Raw genomic sequence first — 22059 nt, forward strand, 5'->3', positions numbered from 1 at the left:
GACAGAGGAACCTGGAGGGCTATAGTCCATGGAGTCTCAAAAGAGTTGGACATGACTTGGTGACTAAACAAAACAACAAAAAATAAACATCATTTATCTTTGGGAAAAAGAATGTATTTCTTAATGTGCACAGTATTTTTCATTGTATTCTGGGAAAATTAACACGAGAAATACTTTTAAATGATTGTGATAGTGATGCGTATCTGATAGTATAATATGTTGTGCTGAAGAAATTCTTCTTTGGTTGATATTTCAGAAACTGAAGTTCCTGAATAGACTTATCTTGAATTCAAATTTCTGCATGAGGAGGAAGCTATATCCATATCTTATCTCCTTTAAACCTTTTGCAAAAGCAGAAAAGTTCTGATAACCTGGCATACACTTAGTGCACTATAAACATTAGAAAGACTTTTAATTTTTATTGTTTGCATTATCTGTTTTTCTGACCACAAATAATACATGTACATTCATAAAAATGGAATATATAGGTGGGTGAAATAAGAAAATAAAAATTCTATGTAATCACTGTTAGCATGTTGCTATGTAAAAGTCTGCATGTATTTTCACTTTATTTTTACAAAATGGATCATATGCTAAATATAATATTCTAACTTGTTTTTTCCACTTACATGTCATGAAGGGAAAATATACTTTTAATTAGAAATTGTTTAGAATTGAAAGAGATTTTCCGAATTGAGACTCCTCATTTTCATAGATGAGACAGTTAAACTCTAATAAAATTATATGCCTAAAGTAATTCCTATTTAGGTAGCATCAAAGCAAGATAGTTCTAGAAAAACATCTATTTCTGCTTTATTGACTATGCCAAAGCCTTTGACTGTGTGGATCACAATAAACTGTGGAAAATTCTGAAAGAGATGGGCATACCAGACCATCTGACCTGCCTCTTGAGAAACCTATATGCAGGTCAGAAAGCAACAGTTAGAACTAGACATGGAACAGCAGACTGGTTCCAAATTGGTAAAGGAGTGTGTCAAAGCTGTATATTGTCACCCTGCTTATTTAACTTATATGCAGAGTACATCATGAGAAATGCTAGGCTGGAGGAAACACAAGCTGGAATCAAGATTGCCGGGAGAAATATCAATAACCTCAGATATGCAGATGACACCACCCTTATGGTAAAAAGTGAAGAAGAACTAAAGAGCCTGTTGATGAAAGTGAAAGAGGAGAGTGAAAAAGTTGGCTTAAAGCTCAACATTCAGAAAACGAAGATCATGGCATCTGGTCCCATCACTTCATGGCAGAGAGACGGGGAAACGGTGGAAACAGTGGCTGACTTTAATTTTTTGAGCTCCAAAATCACTGCAGATGGTGATTGCAGACAAAAATTAAAAGACGCTTACTCCTTGGAAGGAAAGTTATGACCAACCTAGATAGCATATTCAAAAGCAGAGACATTACTTTGCCAACAAAGGTCGGTCTAGTCAAGGCTATGGTTTTTCCAGTGGTCATGTATGGATGTGAGAGTTGGACTATAAAGAAAGCTGAGCACTGAAGAATTGATGCTTTTGAACTGTGGTGTTGGAGAAGACTCTTGAGAGTCCCTTGGACTGCAAGGAGATCCAACCAGTCCATCCTAAAGATCAGTCCTGGGTGTTCATTGGAAGGACTGATGTTGAAGCTGAAACTCTAATACTCTGGCCACCTCATGCAAAGAGATGACTCATTAGAAAAGACGGTGATGCTGGGAAAGATTGAGGGCAGGGGGAGAAGGGGACGATAGAAGATGAGATGGTTGGATGGCACCATCGACTCGATGGACATGGGTTTGGGTGGACTCTGGGAGCTGGTGATGGACAGGGAGGCCTGGCATGCTGCAGTTCATGGGGTGGCAAAGAGTAGGACACGACTGAGTGACTGAACTTAATTGAACTGAACTGAAAGCCACATCTATAACTCCAATCTCTTAAATCCCACACCACCATTTTATGCATTTTATCCCTTATATACTGTGACTAAATTCCGACTCAATAAATTGGAATTAGAGAGCACGAGAAAGTCTTTATCTTCCTCTAATGTATTGTATCTTGGCTGAATATTTGCTGGGAAACACTGTAGGAATGATCGATTAACTCAGAATTTATTTAAAATATTTTGTAGAAAATAATTTGTGAATTTCATTGATTGGTTTTTTTATCTTTAAAGCTTGAAACTGAGGACAGAACAATCGTTTTTTTTTTTGGCATTAAATGTTGGTACATCCCAAACTGCTATAAATCTTAAAACATTCTTATTTAAGTCAGTGTCAATAGAAATGTGGTTAAATCTAAGTAAGAGTTTCCTGACTTTTAAATTAGTGAGTTAAAAAAAATTACTATTTATGTTATGGTAATTTGAGTTAGAGAATCTAAAAAAAGGTTCTATAATCATCAATTACTATCAAATTTATTTGCTAAATTTAGCACTAGAGTGACATTATCTGTACATTCTTTCTACAAAAACATCTAACAGAGCATCTTTTCTGGGGTTTTGTGATATTGAGAGCTTTCTGGAATTTTACCAAAGTTCCACCCACAATCAAAACCAATGATCTGTGATCGTTGATTAATTTTGTCAGGTAGGTCAGAATTGATACTTTTTTGAATATATGCAAATTATCCTTCGTTTAAAGTTTCTGTTTTGTCTTCCTCTTCTCCATTTATGTTTGTCTTCTTCTTTCTTTTCATTTTCCTCTTTATTTCCATTCTCTTAAAAATCTTGAGGTTGTTTCCCCCAGTTTTTCTTTATTAAAAGAGATATTGAAATTAATCAATATATTCAGATTATACAAATGGCATTCACGTATGCAGACATTTTATGATGCTAATTTTAAAAAGGCCTGGATTTCTAGGAAGGGAGCCACAGAATTGGGAAGTGATTTATTTTCTCAAGTGAAAATAGTGATTCCAAATGATGAGAAAAAATTGCATTTACTCAATAATATTTATCACCATAACCTTGGTTACTGAATTTAGCATATAAATCAAGATAATAAACTCCAGTAGCAAAGACTTAATTTTTATAAATCATAACTTCCTTTAGCTCTTTTTTATACTGTGAGTCAAAAATTCCTAACAACCTCATTTGTTCTTAAGCACACACTTGTCTCTTTTATCAGAGGGTGAAAAGCAGGGGAGATGGTTGACCAATGCTTCTTGACCTGCATATTTTGGGGGAGGACAGGGAAAAAATGTTTCTGGTATTTTCTAATTGTTAGCATTTCTTAACCAATGTAAAGAAATGACCAGAGATGACAAAGTTTGCATGTGGCAAGAACTTTATGTGATCAGAGTAAATTTAAGTAATGCTGAGAAGTAACAAAAATATAAGAAATGATTTCCTTAGAGTTTTAAAGGCAACTTCTTTGCTGTAATGATGCTCTTAAATGAATACAGAAACTAGGCTCCATACCTGTGCCAGACAAAACCTAAAGACCCTGTGTTTTCATCATAGTGTATCATCTTTGCTGCCTTCAGTGGGTCCTGATGTGACCATGTAAGTGCAATCATTTAGCTTCCTACTCATGGATGAAACTCTGGGCCAGAGAGTTTTCTCTTGGAGCATAATCCATAAATAGAGCCTGTGAAGGAAAGCTGCTAAATGTAACCAGCTGTTTCTAAATTATATTCTCCTAAAGCATGTGTGAATAATACAGTTCTTTGAGCCAAAGTTTCTTGCCACAGCCTAGCTCCATCTCATTTAATTATTCAACAACCATAAGTACCTATTAGAAAATTGTGCCCAGGAGAAGACAGAGCCAAATGATCCATATCTTAGATTCAGTGTGACTTGTGGTCACAATTGTAGGTGATGAGGAATAATCAGAACTTTTCCTCTTTCCCTCAACCAGTTGCAAGTTCATTCCTTTTACTCTAGGAAAGAAGGAAAACTGACTATGTGTTTCATCTAGATTACACTCAGAGAAGAGGAAAAATGTATGGCCAATACATACTGTAAGATCAGTGATATGCTTTTTAAGGTGGTGAATGCCAACCAAATGCATTGGCATGGCCAATGTGTGTGTATAGTAAACCTAAACATAACATGAAATTTACTAAACATATAAAAGTGTATGATTCAGGATATATTCACATTTACTATGTTGCACAACCATCACTAATATCTAGTTTGAGAACATTTTCATCATCCAAAATAAATCCCATGTCCATCAGGCAGTCATTCTCCATATCCTGATTTTTCCCCCAATCTCTGTCATCCACAGATTTCTTTCTATCTTTATGGATTGGTCTGTTCTGGATATTTCATACAAATGGAGTTTATGATATGGGACCTTTTGTGCATTATTTCTTTCAGGGTACTGTTTTCAAGGTTTATCTATGTTGTAGCATGCATCAGTACCTTATTCCTCTTTATGGCTGAATATGAAAGGTTTCCCAGGTGGCTCAGTGGTAAAGAATCTGCCTGCCAATGCAGGAGACACAGGAGACGTAGGTTCGATCCGTGGGATGGGAAGATCTCCTGGAGGAGGAAATGGCAATGCACTCCAGTATTCTTGTTGGGAAAATCCCATGGACAGAGGAGCCTGGTGGGCTACAGTACATGGGGTTGTAGAGAGACTCGACTGTGCAACTGAGCACACACACATACACATGCATATACCACTTTTTCTTTATCCATTCATCACTTGATGAACACTTGGGTTGTTTCCATCTTTTGACGATTGTGATTAGTACTGCTATAAGACCAAGTTTTCTTTTTTTTTTTTTTTTTACTTAAAATTTGATTTGCTGATTTGTCTTCTCAGGGACCCAAGACCCACCAGGAAGTTTGGTGGGGCTATATTTCAAGTTGCAAACTAGCAGGAAATTAGAGTCAGAAGCCCTTGGGAAGACGGTGAATGACGTTAAAGGCAACCCACTCCAGTACTCTTGCCTAGAAAATCCCGTGGATGGAGGAACCTGGTGTCCATGGGGTCGCAAAGATTCGGACATGGCTGAGCGACTTCACTTTTTTTTTTTTCCTTTCACTTTTTATGGACTTTTGAGCTCTCATCTTAGTTCTGCCACTAACAGGTTATGCATATAATTTTGGGTAGATCAGTTCACCTCGCAGGGGCTTTGTTTACTTTCTGTAAAATGGGAAGGCAGAACTCACATTTCTTTTAGGATTCAGTGTCCACAACAGGCTGTGCAATTGCCCTGTGTTCCTCATCATCTGACACAACTTTCTGCACCATCACAGCTGCTATCACTTAAACTACAACGGAGTAAAGATGCTCCTTTTCTATGTGCAAGGTGTGAACATAAGAGTTTCCTTTAAATTGGAGGTGTGGAGGAGATCATGGCCTGAAATCATTCAAATGTTGCAATAGCAGCAGGGCTTGAAATAACATAGCTCAAAATATGGAAACAGTGATTGTCTCTGCCACCAAGAATCTGAAATAAATGCTTCAGGCTGAGATTACCTAGCCACAAATAACATGGGAGAAATGGGTTCCATTAAATCTTTGACACTTCCATTGCCCACTATTTATAGCTAGCTAGCAACTTTTTAGAGGTGGAGTGGATTATTCAGTATCAAAGACAATTTTGACTTGTGCTCCAAGGTTTCTTACTCCTTTCACTAAGGTAGGTAAACAGTATCTGGTCCTATTTCATCTTCAATAAAATGAAAATGATACTAGGCCAATCTCAACTTGTCCTAAATGGCAATCAGGCAGACTGTGAGTACCTTTCGGGTGGAGAGAGCTGGGGTGCATGATAGATTAAATATCGACTATTTACTCTTCTCTTTCTATTTCTGCTTGATGATTAAGGAATAAGATCTAGATGTGTGATCCTGGGCAAGCCAATTTTCTTCTCAGCAAATCAGTTATCCAATTTATAAAATAAAAGGGTCATCTATTTTGAAAATATCTATTCTTGGTTTTGGATAAAGTCACTGACCTAAACTATTCATGGCTGGCAGTGTTGCAGCAAGGGTGAAAGATTAAGAATAAAACACAATCTAACTTAATTGTGCTTTTAGGTGTGAAATGCTAAGAAGACTGAGAGATAATCAGAGATGATAATGGCTAAAACCGGAAATATGTGACCGTTATCCATAAATGGAGATAAGACATTTCAAAAGCACTCAATCATATTTAGTAAGCAGCTTGGATAATTAGAACATAGATCCCCCCTTCAAATTACTTTGTGACGATTGTGGTCACAGTTGACTTTATCATTTATTCATTCAAAAGTATTTGTCTTTGCCTGGGCATAAATAAAGCTCTGATAGGTGAGAATTAACCTTCAGCTGAAGCAGCCTCTGCATTTCATTTTGTCACTAAGACTAGTAGATAAAACTTTGCTTCCCTGGCAACAATTTCCACATCCCCCCACCCCATTCTTCGCTCCCCCAGTGAGGGGACCCTGTAGACTAAAAAGTCAGCAGGAACTACTCTATTTCCCCACTAAGGGATGGGCAGGAAGTCCACAGCCCAGAACCGTCCATTTTTACCTGACTTTATGATGTAGATTAGTTTCCTAGGGCCTGAAAATTCACCTACCACGTTTGTTTAAGTAAGTTCTTGGCCAGCCCATATTTTCACCCTTTAATGGTAATGAAGCTAAAATTTCTTTCCAGTCACTTTGCATGTCATTTCCTTTCTCTTTAGCTCTTTCTCAGTGAGATGATTGATAGATCCTTCTTTAGCAATCACTTTGGTAGATGATTTTCTTTTTCCTTTGAAGTCGATTTTGAAAGGAGTTGTACTGTGATGAGCTAATTAGCATAAAAACACAGTATATAACCTTAATTAGGCATGATTATAGGCTCAACGTAATGGGATGTCCTGAAACTGCACGCTATGCAAATATTAGACTTTTCATTCTTCCCGTTACATCTGAAACCATCAAGTAAAGGATGTTTTGCAGTATGTACCACAGTCAATGCCAGGTGCAAATTTTTCAACAAAAGACTTTTTTTGAGGGGTGGTGTACTAGTTGGGGAAAGGATTATAGGAGATTTAGAAAAAAAAAAAACAAAAACCTTTACAAGTTCAGCTAAGCTCAGGATGAGCTTTACAAATTCAGAGGAGTTTTACAATTAAGTAATAACAACCCAGTTACCCTACCCAACCCATATCTCATCTGGAATTCTGAAGGCACTTCACTGTAGGCTTCACTGTGAGTTATGCAAATTGAGAGATCTTTCAAATCCAGTAACCACTAAGAATACTACAAAACCAGTCTGGGGTTTACTCAAATTAGTAGGATATAGGAAGATGGTGAGGAAATGAAATCACAGTGAATCCCCGAACCCTAATTTTAGCCAATTATTTTCATTTCCTTTACCACCAACATTTTTTAAAAAAAAATATTAGAGTGGTAAAAGTAAATAACAAAATTGATTTTCTCCTTCCTACCCTGAAATGAAAACATCCAAGGATGTGATACCCTCAGACATTTGAATATTCAACCACTGAATATTTGAGAGCTCACAATACAGAAATCTTTGATTATGTCTAGAGTTGAGTTTTCAGACTCAGAAAAAGAAAGAAAGTGAAGTTGCTCAGTCGTGTCCAACTCTTTGCAACCCTGTGGACTGTAGCCTGCCAGGCTCCTCTGTCATTGGGATTTTCCAGGCAAGGATACTGGAGTGGGCTGCCATTTCCTTCTCCAGGGGATCTTCCCAACTCAGGGATCAAACCTGGATCTCCTGCATTGCAGGCAGACTCTTCACTGTCTGAACCACCAGGGAGACACTTTTCAGACTCAGTTATTTGATTCCAGATACTGATGACATTGAAAACAGCAAAAATTGAATACATGTGTGAGTGTTAGAAAAGTAAGAACCTGATATTAGTCTAATGTACCACCCAGTCACTAGTAATGATAATGTGTGTGTGCTCAATTATTTTGCTTCAGTCCTGTCTGACTCTTGGTGACCCTAGGACTTGTAGCCCGCCTAGGCTACAAGGCTGCTCTTGTCCATGGGAATTTTCAGGCAAGAATACTGCAGTAGTTGCCATGCCCTTCAGAGTGGTGATAATAAAAGAAGGGTTTATATATGAAACGACTGAGGTTTGAAATCCATACTTTTCTCTGTATTTAATTGATGAGTTAACATTAATGGGCATGTACTACTATATGCAAAGCACAGCTTTCAACATTTTATTGGCATAGTTGAATGTCAATAACCATTGAATCATTACAATAACCCTATAAGATTATTGGCTACCATAACTAGCCATATTTTATAGATGATGAAGCTGAGAATCAGAGAAGTTTGAAAACCTCACCCAGGATACATCTAGTAAGCAGTGCAGGCAGGATTTGAACTCATGTCTGTCTGACTCCAGCCATACTCTTAACCACTGTGCTGGGCTCACTGGTGCTTATCAGTCCTCTGATGGAATCCTTACTTATTAGTACCTTCCCTAGAGCTGGAAATGAGGTGCAAGAGCAATAAAAGTGTTGAGAATGAAATCAAAATGCAGAATTCCCCATTGCCTATTTTATATAAAGTTCTTAGATGCTAGATGTGAAGTGAGGATGTTGCTGTTATTTAGTCACCAAGTCATGTCTGACTCTTTGTGACCCCATGGACTGCAGCATGCCAGGCTTCTCTGTCCTTCACTATCTCCCAGAATTTGCTCAAACTCATGTCCACTGAGTCAGTGATGCCATCCAACCAAGTCATCCTCTGTAGCCCCCTTCTCCTCCTGCCCTCAAGCTTTCCCAGGGATGAGGGTGCAAGATAGAATTTGAAATAGGGAGACAGAATTGCACACAACTGTAATAAATACAGACTTACATGATAGGACTTACTATTATTGCTCATGAGATAATAGGGGAAAAGAATAGGGTAGGATGAGGCCAGGATTTAAAGCCAGTTTTCACCACATACTAGCTTTAGGACTGGATCAGTGAGAGACTCTACAGGAAACAGGTGATTCAAATAAGAGACAGTGAAAGAACTACAACTGACCCTTGAACAATGTGGGAGTTAAGGAAAATCTGCACATAATTGAGAGTCAACGTTTGGTATCCGTGATTCCTCCATAACTCTGGTAACACATATACATGCACCATGCACTTCAAACTCGTATTGTTCAAGGGCCAACTGTATTTTAGAGGTATTAAGGAGGGTAAGGGGCAGAAGATGTTAAAGCACTCAGACACTAGCAACAGTAGAAGCTGATACCACTTCCAGGACTGAAAGGAGCAGGGGAAGAAGCAATGAGAATTGGCATTATAGAAGTGTTGGGGTATACCGCAGGAGCTATAGCTGTGCAGAGCTACTGTTTCTGCCAGAGGCAGGGCCTGAATCTGGGAGAAAGCAGGGAAGAAATACTCTGACCTCCATCCTCATGCCCTCTGACCTTATGCCAGTGCCTTAAATCAGCTGATTCCTCCCAGAGGCCAATCTGCCTGAGAATCAAGTCCTCTACAGGGTCTGTCTCCTAGGTAGAGAACAGATGTGAGGAAAGGGGATGGAGAATAACCTTAAATGAGCCATTTCTCTCTCTAAATTTCCGTTTGCTTATCTGTGTATCTACTATATTAATAGTGGTCTTACAATTTCTACTTTCAAAATTTTACTTTGAAACTTTGCTGTATAACACAGGGAGCCTAGCTTGGCGGTCTGCGATGACCTAGAAGGGTGGGATGGAGGTGGGGTTGAAGGGATGTTTGGGAGGGGATATATACATGCTTATGGCTGATTCGCATTGGTGTATCAGTCGGTCAGTCAGTTCAGTCGCTCAGTCGTGTCCGACTCTTTGTGACCCCATGAATCGCAGCATGCCACCAATAAATATTATAAAGCAATTATCCTCCAATTGAAAATAAAAAAGAATTTATAAGAATAGTACCATGAGCACACCGGTATAGTCTTTACCTTAGATTCTCCAGTTGTTAACATTTTGTCATTGCTGTCTTATTAATATTATTCTGTCTACTAATACAAACATATACATATATCTTTGCTGAACCATTTGAGAGTTATTTGCCAACTTTATCCCTAAATATTTAAGCAAATATCACTCCAAAACAAAGATGTTTCCCTATATAACCCCAATAAGACAATACTTGGCAAATTTAAAATTAATGCAATTTTATCATCAGCTATAGTCTATATTCCAAATTTGTTCAAGTATCTCAATAATACACTTTATAGTTGATTTTTTCAATCAAGGCTTGCACATTGGATTTTGTTGTCATGCCTCCTTAATTGCATTTAATCTACAACAGTTTTTTCAGGTTGTTTATTTTTTAATCTTTCATAATATTAACATATTTGAGGAATCAAAGGCCAGTTTTGAAGGCCAATTGCTTTGCAGAATGCTCCCACTATAAATTTTTCTAGTTGTTTTTTTATAATTTGATTCAGTTTAAGCAATTTTGGCAGTAATGCTACAAAGGTGTGTTCTTCTTAGTGTATTGCATCTGGACATGATGTCAGAATGGCCCATCATAGATGATCTTCAGTTTGATCACTTGGTTAAAGCAGTATCTGTTAGATTTATTGATTATTTTCTCTCTTTGTAAATATCAAGTCATCTACCAGATGATAAATGTGAACATATATTTTTCACCAACATTCTTTCATGCAGTGGCTTTTACAGCTGTTATTTGGCAGAAATAGTTTCATAAAAGTGTATTTATGGGACTTGGTAAGAGTCCTTTACAAGTTTCTACTGTGATTCTCGTCTCTTTTTATGTTAAACTGTTTTCATTGATTTATCTATTAAAATAGTCATAATGTGTTCATCATGTGCCTTGGGCCTGTGGAATTTTAACCTGTGGCTTCATAGCTGACTAAGTTAATATCTTTAGCTCAGCTCCTTCTCCTGAGCTCTAGATCCACACGGCAATTGCTTTTGAGTACCTTCATCTTACCATCTATGGATATCTTAAACTCAACATGCCTGAATGAAATTCACCATCATCACTTTCTGGTCTGCTTTTCTTATATTTTCTATTCCAATGAATTACACTTCTGTTTTCTCAGTGACTCTGTAACTCAGATGGTAAAAAATCCGCCTGCAATGCAGAAGACATGGGTTTGATCCCTCGGTTGGGAAGATTCTCTGGAGGAGGGCATGGCAACCCACTCCAGTATTCTCGCCTAGAGAATCCCCATGGACGGAGGAGCCTGGCAGGCTACAGTCCATGGGGTGGCAAAGAGTCAGACATGACTGAGTGACTAAGCACAGCACACATTTACTGAATAGCCAGCCACCATAATAGGTCTTTAACATACCTGACATACATTATCTCATTTAATCCTTGCCATAGCATTGAGGCTATTTTCTGAAAGTCATAGCCCCAGATTGACAGGTAGCAAGTCATTGTACTAGAATTCAAACCCAGCTCTCTTTGACTTTAAATCCTTTGCTTTAGTATAGTGATTAACAGCATCATCAGGCTTCAAATCCTGACTCTCCTACCAATGACAGGGGATTGGATAAGTCTCCTTAATCCTAGAAAATTTCATGGACAGACCATGGGGTTGCAAAGGCTAAGACACGACCAAGCGACTTTTACTTCACACTCCTTAACTCTCAGTGCTTTGGTTTTCTCCTTTATAAATTGGGAAAGCCAGTAATCCCTGCCTGGTAGGGTTGTTTTGAGACTTGAATGTGATAAAACTTGACAAACATTTGGACAATTCCTGGCAGCACCAAGTCATAAATCTGGTGTTATCTCAAACGTCGCTGCTTGGGATTCATCTCCTTAGGGAACCACATCACCACTGCTGCCATTGCCTTAGTTTAGACCAGGAGATGGCAAACAATGTCTTGTGGATCAAATCCAACTTCCTCCTATTTTTGTAAATTTTGCTTTTCATTGAGGTATGATGGACATTAAAAAAAATATTTTATTGGAACACAGCTATGCCCATTCATTTATGAGTTCTTTGTGGTTGCTTAAACCTTACAACAAGAAAGTTGAGTAGTGGCAACAGAGACCATTTTGTGTGGCCTGTGAAGCCCATTTGACCCTCTATAGAAAAAGCTTGCCAATACCTGGTTGCCTGGGTGTTGCAATAGTGTCCTTCTGGGTTTTCCTGGTTATATCTTATTCCTCGCTGAACTCATCTTACCCATCCATCCTCCTGTGTTGGGGGAATTTCCTTAAATATGAACTTAATCATGCCTATTTGCTCCTTATGGTGCATTGAAGACTAAGAACCTAGTCTTCTACCTACCAGTGATTCCCATACTCATCTTGTTCTCTGGCTGTAATGAATATTAATACTTTGTGCTCTTTCCAGCCTGGCATGGGCTGTTCCTTTTGTTTGAATATCTGTCTCTTGCCCCTTGTCCTTAACAGTAAGTTCAGGGCTTACTTCCTCTGAGAAGTCCTTTCTGACTTCCACAGGCTGAACCAATGGCTTCTGCTCCTCTGTGGCAATACTTCAATTCCAGCACTTAATTCCCAATTTCCCGATCACGGGTTTAATCATCTGCCTTGTGACTGCCTTGGCTTCCTCTCAAGATTAGGATCATACATTTTTCACTTTTGTATCTCCAGTGCCCAGACTGGGATCTGACCCTTGATAAGTGACCATTAGGTTGGTATCGCCTGCTGGCATTTTAGCTGTGGTTTGAGGGCTTATGTAAGGAGTTTGTGGAGGATAGAAAAGAGCCAGGTCAGGAGAGATTTCCGGGAGGAGGTGATGTTACCTCCTGGAGGATGAGGAGGAGGATAAAACAAAGTAATGGGAGGAAGAAGCCAGGAGGAACAGTTTCAGCAAAGGTGATAAAACTTGAAAGAGGTGTGCTGGAGAGAGAACAATCAGAGGAAAGGGGCACGTGAGGGAATGCTGCAAGATAGGCTAAGATGAGACGCATCAGGCCTGTATTCCACAGAGCGCCCTCCGCAGGGCTGAGGAGCCTGGCCACGCGAAACCACAGAGGACTGCAGGAGGCCAACACCACACCGTCTGCTGTGGGTCAGTCTTCCAGAAGTCCTTTAAGGCGCTATGTTTTTGTCTGCTCATCATTCAATTCTATTTGCACACAATTTCTGGCATCTCAAAGCCTCTCAATAAATGTTTCTTTCATCATTGAAATACATGAAAACTCCTCAGTTTTAAGAGTGATATAGTCCCCAATGCTTAGCATTTTCTTAGAGGATGAACATTTGTTTTCTTTACAGCTTTCATAAATTTAAGCACTTTAGTCATATTTAACCTCAGTCCCTCATTTTCTGCTTGAGAAGTTCCCATTAGAGGAAAAAAAAAAAAAAAACTATCCTCTGATGGAAGGTTCGAATATCTTGGATCATTGACTTTTTCTGGACCTTATCCAACTCTGTTTTGTCTTTGTGGAGTTAGATCTCTTAAGAATGCATGAATTTTTTTCTTAATCTTCAAAACTAGAGGCAGATCAATTTATTTCTTGTGATATGGATATTTTCTCTTAACAGAATGCTAAATGGAGCTAGGAGAAATAAACTCTGCTTTGCAAAGCATGCCAAGGATGGTGTCTCACAGGTGGAAAGCTTTTATGAATGGTGTCCAGACTCATTTGGGAGGCTTCCCTGGTAGCTTAGTTGGTAAAGAATCTGCCTGCAGTGCAGGAGATTCCTGAGTCTCTGGAAGACTCAGGAAGATCCCCTCGAGAAGGGATAGGCTACCCACTCCAGTGTTCTTGGGCTTCGCTGGTGGCTCAGACCGTAAAGAATCCATCTGTAATGGATTCCATCTGTAATCCAGCTGTAAAACAAAACAAGACTTGGGTTTGATTCCTGGGTTGGGAAGATCCCCTGGAGGAGGGCATGGCAAAACTTCCAGTATTCTTGCCTGGAGAATTCCCATGGACAGAGGAGCCTGGTGGGCTACAGTCCATGGGGTCGGAAAGAGCTGGACACAACTGAGCAACTAAGAACAGCACAACAGACTCATTCTGTCTTTAACACAAGGGCTCAGAGGGCCAGCAGCTTAAGCAGTTCTGGGGGTGTCAATGAAATAAACTGGGTGGCAAAAGATGCCTAGACGATCGGATAAGACTGGGACTTAGGGGGACTCCTGCGCTCCAGGAAATTCTCCAAGTCTCCACTTATCCTCAAAGTGAACAAGAAGCTTCAGTTTCAAGTTGAGTGCATTTTCCATCCATGGATTGGCTTGTTTTGTTCAGTTTTACTTTGAGTGTTTGAGGTTATCTCTTCGACGTAGCAGCTAAACCCACGTCTTCCTTTCTCGTAAAACCAAAACAAAAAGGCTAGAAATTCATGTGCCTTCTGTGTGTGCACATGTGTAGTATATACCTGGGATCAAAGCCAGCTATATAAAGTCCTTGATTCTGTGTGGGTTCAAACACATTTCAAAGCTTCAGGATCCTGAAAGTTTTTGCTCTGCTTCCTGAAGACCTGAACAACTGCTCCCATAAAGCCATGGCTTGCTCTGGAGTCCAGAGTCATGGGACTTGGCGGACGTCTAGGACCTGGCCCTGCACTGCCCTATTTTTTCTTCTCTTCATTCCTGTTTTCTCTAAAGGTGAGTGAGGCTTTTGGAGCATGAAGGTGGAGGAGGTGTTTCTCCCACTGGGTTTCATTTCTTTTCTCAGTCAAGGGCAGAGATTTACAGCAAAGCCAGAAGCTAAAGGTGAGACTCCAGTCTCCTGGTTTGGGCAGCTCTGTATTCCAAGGCAGGCAAGGGACAGCTGGAAGGAGCAAACCAGCAGAGACACAGCTAGTAACAGCTTACTGGGCATGGAGTGTAAGCTTAATGAGTACATGTGAGTTGGTCTGGGAGACAGGAGAAATTTCAGACACTTCTATAAGACTGGAAGAAAATAGTGTAAAGGTAAGTGATGTAAGAAAGAAGAGAGACCATCCTAAATCCATCTGGGCTTGAAATAAGGGTTAGCTCAAGGTTTCCTTTTTAAAAAACATTGATTGAAGCAAATTATGAGATGTTTCTTTCCTATCAATTCAAAGTTTTAAGGTCTTCTGATTCATTTTTATAAACAAATGAGCCTGCTTGTTTAACATTGCGGCCTTCTTTACTCAGTGCAAGGTTTTAAGATCCACTTAGTCAACTCTATAAACTAGTTAGCTAGTAATTATTTTTAAAATGAAGCAATTTGAAGTAGTAAAACAAAAAAAAAAAGGGCTGGGGAGAAAGAATGAAAGAAATAAAAAACGAAAGAATAAAGGAACGAACAAAAGAAAGGGCCGTTGGTCTGTTTGGCATAAGATACTTAATTGTTGCCTGACTTATCTCTGAACTTTAGGGGCAGGTTCCCCAGTTTTCAGCTGAAATAAAGCCCTTTAAAGGCTGATACTAGGTTTGTTACATGGTGTACAATGGTGATCTTTTCTAACAAATTTCTGCCTTCTAGCCCTCTAGACCTCTGATGAAAAACTATGTGGTTTGTACAAAATAGGGGCTCAAAAAATATTTGTTTATTGAATTTTTCCTGTATAAGAAATATTCACACATATTTTCTTATTTTACATGTTTTAAATATGCAAAGGTTAAATGCCCAGAGAAACAATCAAATTTACTTTTAAGAAAATTTCTCAACCTGTATCTGGGATCCGCTCCTAGTGGATATTGGAAAATGAAGTGTGACCAGATTTAGTGGTGATAATTGGAAGCTTGCCTTGGGGGAGGGCAGGAAACTTGGTCTCCTTTAGGTTTAGAGTCAACACAACAAATGGGCAGCATACAATGATGCACAAAAAAATCCTTTAATACAGGGCAGAATTTAAGTACTATGGTGGAGTTGTAATAGTACAGAGGGTGCTCGGAGGGCATCTCTGGTAGACAGAAATGAGGGCTGAGAAAGAAAACTGTTGTCTAGACAACCAGGGTTGCTGCATTAACCATGGCAATGGCTGCTGCCATATTATTGTCTCTTCTGGGTGTCCATACAGGTGCTTGGGGGAAAGACTAGTGCTTTCAGTATAAAGGAAGAGGTGTCCTGGAAACTCAGACTGGAGTGGTAGGTTAGGATCAGGTTATAGAGACAGTGAGTGTTATTTACTTTGATTTTGCAGTCGATGGCTCAGTGGTCAAAGAATCCGCCAGCCAATGCAGGAGACATGGGTTTGGTCCCCGGGTCAGGAAGACCTAGGAGGAGAGTCTTTTGCCATTTCCTGGAGGAGGAAATGGCAACCTACTCCAGTATTCTTGCCTGGGAAATCCTATGGCTAGAGGAGCCCAAAGGACTACAGTGTGCGTGGTCGCAGAGTCAGACATGACTCAGCAAAAACAACCAAGTGTATAAGGCATGAAAAGGTTTGAAGAGAATGAGTTACACGGTTCCATCCAAGTTTTGAGTGTCACTTGTATGATGGGTGGACTAGAAAGGGGCTGAGTTACTTATAGGAAGGTAATTTGTCACAAAGCCATCATTTTTTATATGATGTGAGTCCTTTTGTATGGAAAGCTGGTCTCCCTTCTCCTGTAGAAGCTAGAAGACAAAGGACAGAGGAATACAAGGTGTTCAAGTGAAGGAGAGAGGGTGGAGGAAGGGGTGATGGCAGTGGCAGGGGAAGCCCATAGAAGTGAATGGCAGGGTTGCCTCAGCCTACAGAGGAAGCGACCCGGTGCCCTCCCTCTGCGGCTTCCTCCATCAAGCAGCATCCTTCCCTCTGTGGTAATAACGCAGGGAAGTGGGGTGGCCAGCACGTTAGCCAAGGCTCGGCTCCCTGTGGGCAATCGAGATCCAGGGCCAGGTCAAAGTAAGCAGAGGTAATTAAGGTGTACTTTGAGAGGTAAGGCAAGATTCTCTACCTCAGCCTCCAAAATTTCCCCTACTGCTCTATTATAACTTTAGAATACCAGAGTTGGGAGGCACTGTGATGTCATCCGAGATAAACCCCTCTTTTGCATGGGAGGGAAAATGAAGGCTATGAGGGAGGTACAGCTTTCCCCAAACCATGTATTTCATGGTAGAGCCAGCCCTTTTGTTTGTCACATCAGTGTTCTCACTGCCACAACCAACTGCCTTCCAAAAACTGTTTTCCAGTAAGGAAGCACCTTTATGGAAGAGAAGCCAGAAGGCAGCAAGAGATGGAGGGGGCATTGGGGTGGATGGAAGAGGGGAGGGGTGGGGAGGGTGATGGGTTTGTTGATGGGGGGAGAGAAGGGTTGACAGGTGAAGTTGGACGGGGCCATCAGAGATCAACTTCACCCTGCCCAAGGGTTTGCCTGGACCTGGTGGTGGGTGAGCTTGAGTTCATTGATTTCCTTTTGGTTTTCCCACATTAGGGATGAATGTGACCCAGCCTCCAGTGGTGCTGGCTAGCAGCCGGGGTGTTGCCAGCTTCTCATGTGAATATGAGTCTTCAGGCAAAGCTGATGAGGTCCGAGTGACAGTGCTGCGGGAGGCAGGCAGCCAGGTGACCGAAGTCTGTGCTGGGACCTACATGGTGGAGGATGAGCTAACCTTCCTGGATGATTCCACTTGCATTGGCACCTCCAGAGGAAACAAAGTGAACCTCACCATCCAAGGGCTGAGGGCCATGGACACTGGGCTCTACGTCTGCAAAGTGGAGCTCATGTACCCGCCGCCCTACTATGTGGGCATCGGCAATGGAACCCAGATTTACGTCATTGGTGAGCGTCACTGACCGACACTTTTTGCACTGCTGTCTCTTCTTTGCCATGCAAACAAATTGGCCCCTTGATTTTGGGTCCTTCATGTTTAGGATTGTGGGAATTCTCTTTAAGAGTTTTCTGGCACAGACATAGAGAACAAATATATGGACACCAAGAGGGGAAAGAGGCGGGTGGTAGGATGAATTGGGAGATTGAGATCGACATATAAACTCTGTGGATATTATGTATAAAATAGACAACTAATGAGAACCTACTGTATAGCTTGGGGAACTCCACTCAGTGCTCTGTGGTGACCAAAATGGGAAGGAAATTAAAAAAAAAAAAAAGGGATATATGTATACATAGCGCTGATTCACTTTGCTCTACAGTTGAAACTAGCACAACATTGTAAAGCAACTCTACTCTAACAAAAATTAATGAAAAAAAGACTTCTCTGGCATAAGTAGTCTAAGCAGTCTAAGTAGTCCTGCTTAGTATGGATGGTGAGACAACAGCATTCTGACTATAAAATGAGTCGAGGAAGGTGTTTTTCCTCCCAGCAGGTAGGGGCACTCATTCTGGAGTGAAGGCCGGCATGAAATTTGGCCTTGGCCTTTGATCTGAAATTCCCAGCCAAGTAGCCCCAAGAGACAGACTTATCTGGGGGCCAGCGATTCTATTTACGGGTGGACATCAAGGTTTGGCAGCTTGAACTGATTTGTTTTCTCACCAGTCGGGGGAGTAAGGCACTAGAATTTAGAAAGCATCTCAGGGAAGCTCTGCTTTGTTCTCTGTTGCAGATCCAGAACCATGCCCGGATTCTGATTTTCTCCTCTGGATCCTGGCAGCAGTTAGTTCAGGGTTGTTTTTCTACAGCTTCCTCATCACAGCTGTTTCTTTGAGCAAAATGGTGAGTGCAATGCGGGCAATGCACCATCCTTGGTCTGGATGCCTTTGGTGATGATAAATGACCAAGGGACACTATTGAGTCGAGTTCTCTTGAGATGAAGCAATAAATGAAGAAGAGCAAGGACAGTGGTAAAGAACACACTAGAACCCTTGGCACTGGCCTTTGAGGTTTCAGGATGACTAATATTTTAGATGAGTGTGTTTGACATTGAATGTTTGTGTGCTTTTGCACAAGGTTTCAGTTTGAGTAACTGTGTGAATAACACAGGGCAGCTGTTTTGCTCTTTATCTCCATGACAATTGTACTTGAGTTATCATAACCCTGAAACCCAAAATGAGGTTGGGCAAAATGTTGCTGGAGAAGATCACCTGGGTGGTTAGTGTCCCTCACTTCACCTGGAAGCCATCTCTCTGTGCCCTCCTTGTCTAAGCTGTAGGTGTCCACGTAACCCCTGCCCAGGGCTCCCTGTTACCCAGTCTGCTTGCCTGACAAGCCTGACCCTCCTTTCCAGCACAGTAGAAGAGAACCCAGTTTTTATTTACTGCAGTTGTTGTAGAAGAGACAGAGGTATGGAATCAGTGCTCCCGTCACCGTTTCTCTCCGATAGTCACTTTCAGCCTCCTTTGCCTATGGCTGGCTTTGCCATCACAAACCTTCCCCTTCCCTCCCTGTTTCCCTCCCTCACCTCCACATTCTATTCCCAGATCCTCTATAATCTGTTCTGTGGCAGTAGCTTCTTTCTACCTCATTTGCTACAAACTGCCATGCAGACTAGTAGATTAGACTTCAGTTTACTGAGGTGATAAAAACTGGAAGTCAGTGTGGACAGAGAAAAAAACGAATCAAAAGTATATGAGGAGTAGAGATGAGGAACATAGCTCTCAAAGAGAATAATTGAAGTTTATTATCTTATCAAGCTCATCGCCTGACAAACAAGATCCAGTCAATTATCATAGGTATTTTGGAAGTTCTTTCTGAAGCTTTTTCAGTTTCTTCCTCCTGTCTCCCTGTCAGGGAAAATGATTTCTATTTTATGTCAATAGCACAGGGTTTTTTTTACACAAAATGAATTTTAATAGCTGAATCAAGAAAATCTCCTGAGGCTTATAATTTTGCATGTTGTGAACATCCATTTTTCAGTGGGGTAGGGACCCAATATTTGTCGAATCCTATTACAGTTAGAAGTGGCTTCTGTATTCCTCAGTGCTAATGATTGTTTCTTTTTATGTTTGGCAGCTAAAGAAAAGAAGCCCTCTTACTACAGGGGTCTATGTGAAAATGCCCCCAACAGAGCCAGAATGTGAAAAGCAATTTCAGCCTTATTTTATTCCCATCAATTGAGAGACCATACTGAAGAGAAAGGACTATTTTCTAATTTGTAAGAGCTGAGGCAATTCTAACTTTTTGCTATCCAGCTATTTTTGTTTGTTTGTGTTTTGGGGGGGATTCATCTCTGACATAAAGCAGGATGCAGAACCCCAATTCAGCGTACTACAATTTAAAGGAAAGGAGCATAAGAACAGAGCCAGGCTGGCCCTGTCACATCTGATCCAGTTTTAGAAGAAGCATCACGTGAGAGCGTTATGGGGAAGCAGCATTACGACGTAGGATAAGGGACAAAAGTTAGGGAATAGTACCATCCCAAGAAAGCAAGGAAAGAAGGAGGGGAGAGGATGGTATTGTATACATCTTATATTTACCCGTGGGAAGTTTTTAGCTGAAATGTCTTTAAGTAAAATACTTATGCTGTGTTATTTTTCTTAACAAATATATAATTATGTGAAGACTTTAAAAATACTCACATGGCTATATTTTAGTCAGTGATTCCAAAGGTTGTATTGTAACAATATGTATTTTTTTATTTGATAGTATTGTGCATGGGGACCACATGTGCTTTTGTGTATTTGCTGATTGTCTGAATAGAAACACTATATGGCAGTGTCTTCCCATCATGGGTTCAGGGGAAGGTTTATGGTCAAGGCTCAGGACACTAATACACTGGGTAGAGTTCAAGGTCACGTGCCAACTGGCTTGGTAACCAGATAAGGTCATAGCTGATCCTTGCAGACATGTGGGCTGCATTGGTGGCGACGTGTGCTTTGGGCTTGTATGCCAGCTCCTTTCCTTTTCTTTAACAAGGAAGCCAAAGCAGGTGGTATCTGAGTTAATTTGATGGAATGTCATCGTCGTGGAGAAAACTGCTCATTTCAGGAGTCCTGTGGGTATGAACCTCAAGGAAGCTCCAATTCCACTGGGCCCCAATTCCTTACACATGGTTAATGCCACAGACAGGAAAAAGCAGCAAATGGCAAAACAAGGTGCAAAGGTCTCTGAAAACTAACACTGTTGGTGTTTTTTAACTTGATATTTTCCATGAAAATGCAACAACATGTATAATATTTTTAATTAAAATAAAAATCTGTGGTGGTTGTTTTCCAGAGTTGTTTTTAACCTTCCTTAGATGTGAGTATTGTGTTTATTTTTGATTGATTCATTCAGCACTTGGTTGACTCTTCAATATTAGGAAGACCGGGAACAAATTAAAAAAAAAAAAAAACCCAAAGGGCAAATCATGCTTCATGAATCAGCTGTCCACCAACACTTGACCTGCAAGCCCCTCTTGAAAGGAATTCATCCTTGATCTTTTTGATTTCTTCCTCACTGTTTGGGATATGAAGCAGCTACCACACACAGTTTCAGCAACCCTTGATAAATCACACAGCGTTCTCTTTAGCACAGGTTTCTCACCTCTTTCTTACCGAGACCTTTCTCAACTCTACTGAAACACAGATTACAGTTGCCATGGCAACTCCATTGTTGTCAACCCTGCAGCCATTTTGCTCTGCCTCTGCGGTAAATGATCTTTCCCTTGTGGCTTCCAGATGGACTCGTTCAAAATGTGAGGGACACAGCCCCTCTGTGATTCTTGGTTAACCAGTATGTCATCTCAGCCTGCTTGGTTTCCACTTAAGGTTTCTCATTCTTGACCTCCACATCCTGTTGTTGCTTTCTGTAATGACTCTCAAAGTGGCCAGGGACCACCTAAAATTGAATCAACTGGGTCACTTACAAAAAGTGCTGATTCAAGTGCTTAACCTCAGATATACTGAATCAGAATCTTCAGGCTGTGGGACCAGGGGTTTGCTCTCCCAACAAACTCCCCAGTGCTTCTCAGATCCATCACGTTTTGAGGATTGCTGTTTAGGCAGCTCTCTCTCGCTTGCTCGCTCACTATGTGCTTAGTTGCTCAGTCATGTCTGACTCTGCGATCCCATGAGCTGTACCTCTCCAGGCTCCTCTTGCTCACTATGTGCTCTTTTTTTCCAAACAAGTGTAACATACAAATGAATGAGCACATAGTGAGCATGTCAGAAAGATTTGCTAAATAAAAAGGAATAGGTCTTCCAAATATGGTAATAACACCTAGAGTAAACTCCTAGGGCTTCTCTGGTGGCTCAGTTGGTAAAGAATCCACCTATAATGCAGGAAATACGGGTTCTATCCCTGGGGCAGGAAGATCCCTTGGAGAAGGGCATGGCAACCCACTCCAGTATTCTTGCCTGGAGACCCCCATGGACTGAGAAGCCTGGCAGTTACAGTGCATAGGCTCGCAGAGTTGGACACGACTGAATTGACCAAGC

The 22059-nt window shown here is 40.7% G+C and overlaps 1 protein-coding gene across 1 annotated transcript; it reads left to right on the forward strand.

The window, feature by feature from the left end:
- The first annotated feature begins 14351 nt into the window (after positions 1-14351).
- Positions 14352-19759, forward strand: CTLA4 (cytotoxic T-lymphocyte associated protein 4). The gene is made up of 4 exons (XM_055574776.1): positions 14352-14454; positions 17179-17526; positions 18309-18418; positions 19655-19759. The coding sequence occupies exons 1-4, from the start codon at positions 14352-14354 to the stop codon at positions 19757-19759; spliced, it is 666 nt and encodes a 221-aa protein (XP_055430751.1).
- Positions 19760-22059: the final 2300 nt, after the last annotated feature.

The sequence above is a fragment of the Bubalus kerabau genome, chromosome 3 (genome assembly GCF_029407905.1).
Source record: "Bubalus kerabau isolate K-KA32 ecotype Philippines breed swamp buffalo chromosome 3, PCC_UOA_SB_1v2, whole genome shotgun sequence".
Lineage (NCBI taxonomy): Eukaryota > Metazoa > Chordata > Mammalia > Artiodactyla > Bovidae > Bubalus > Bubalus kerabau.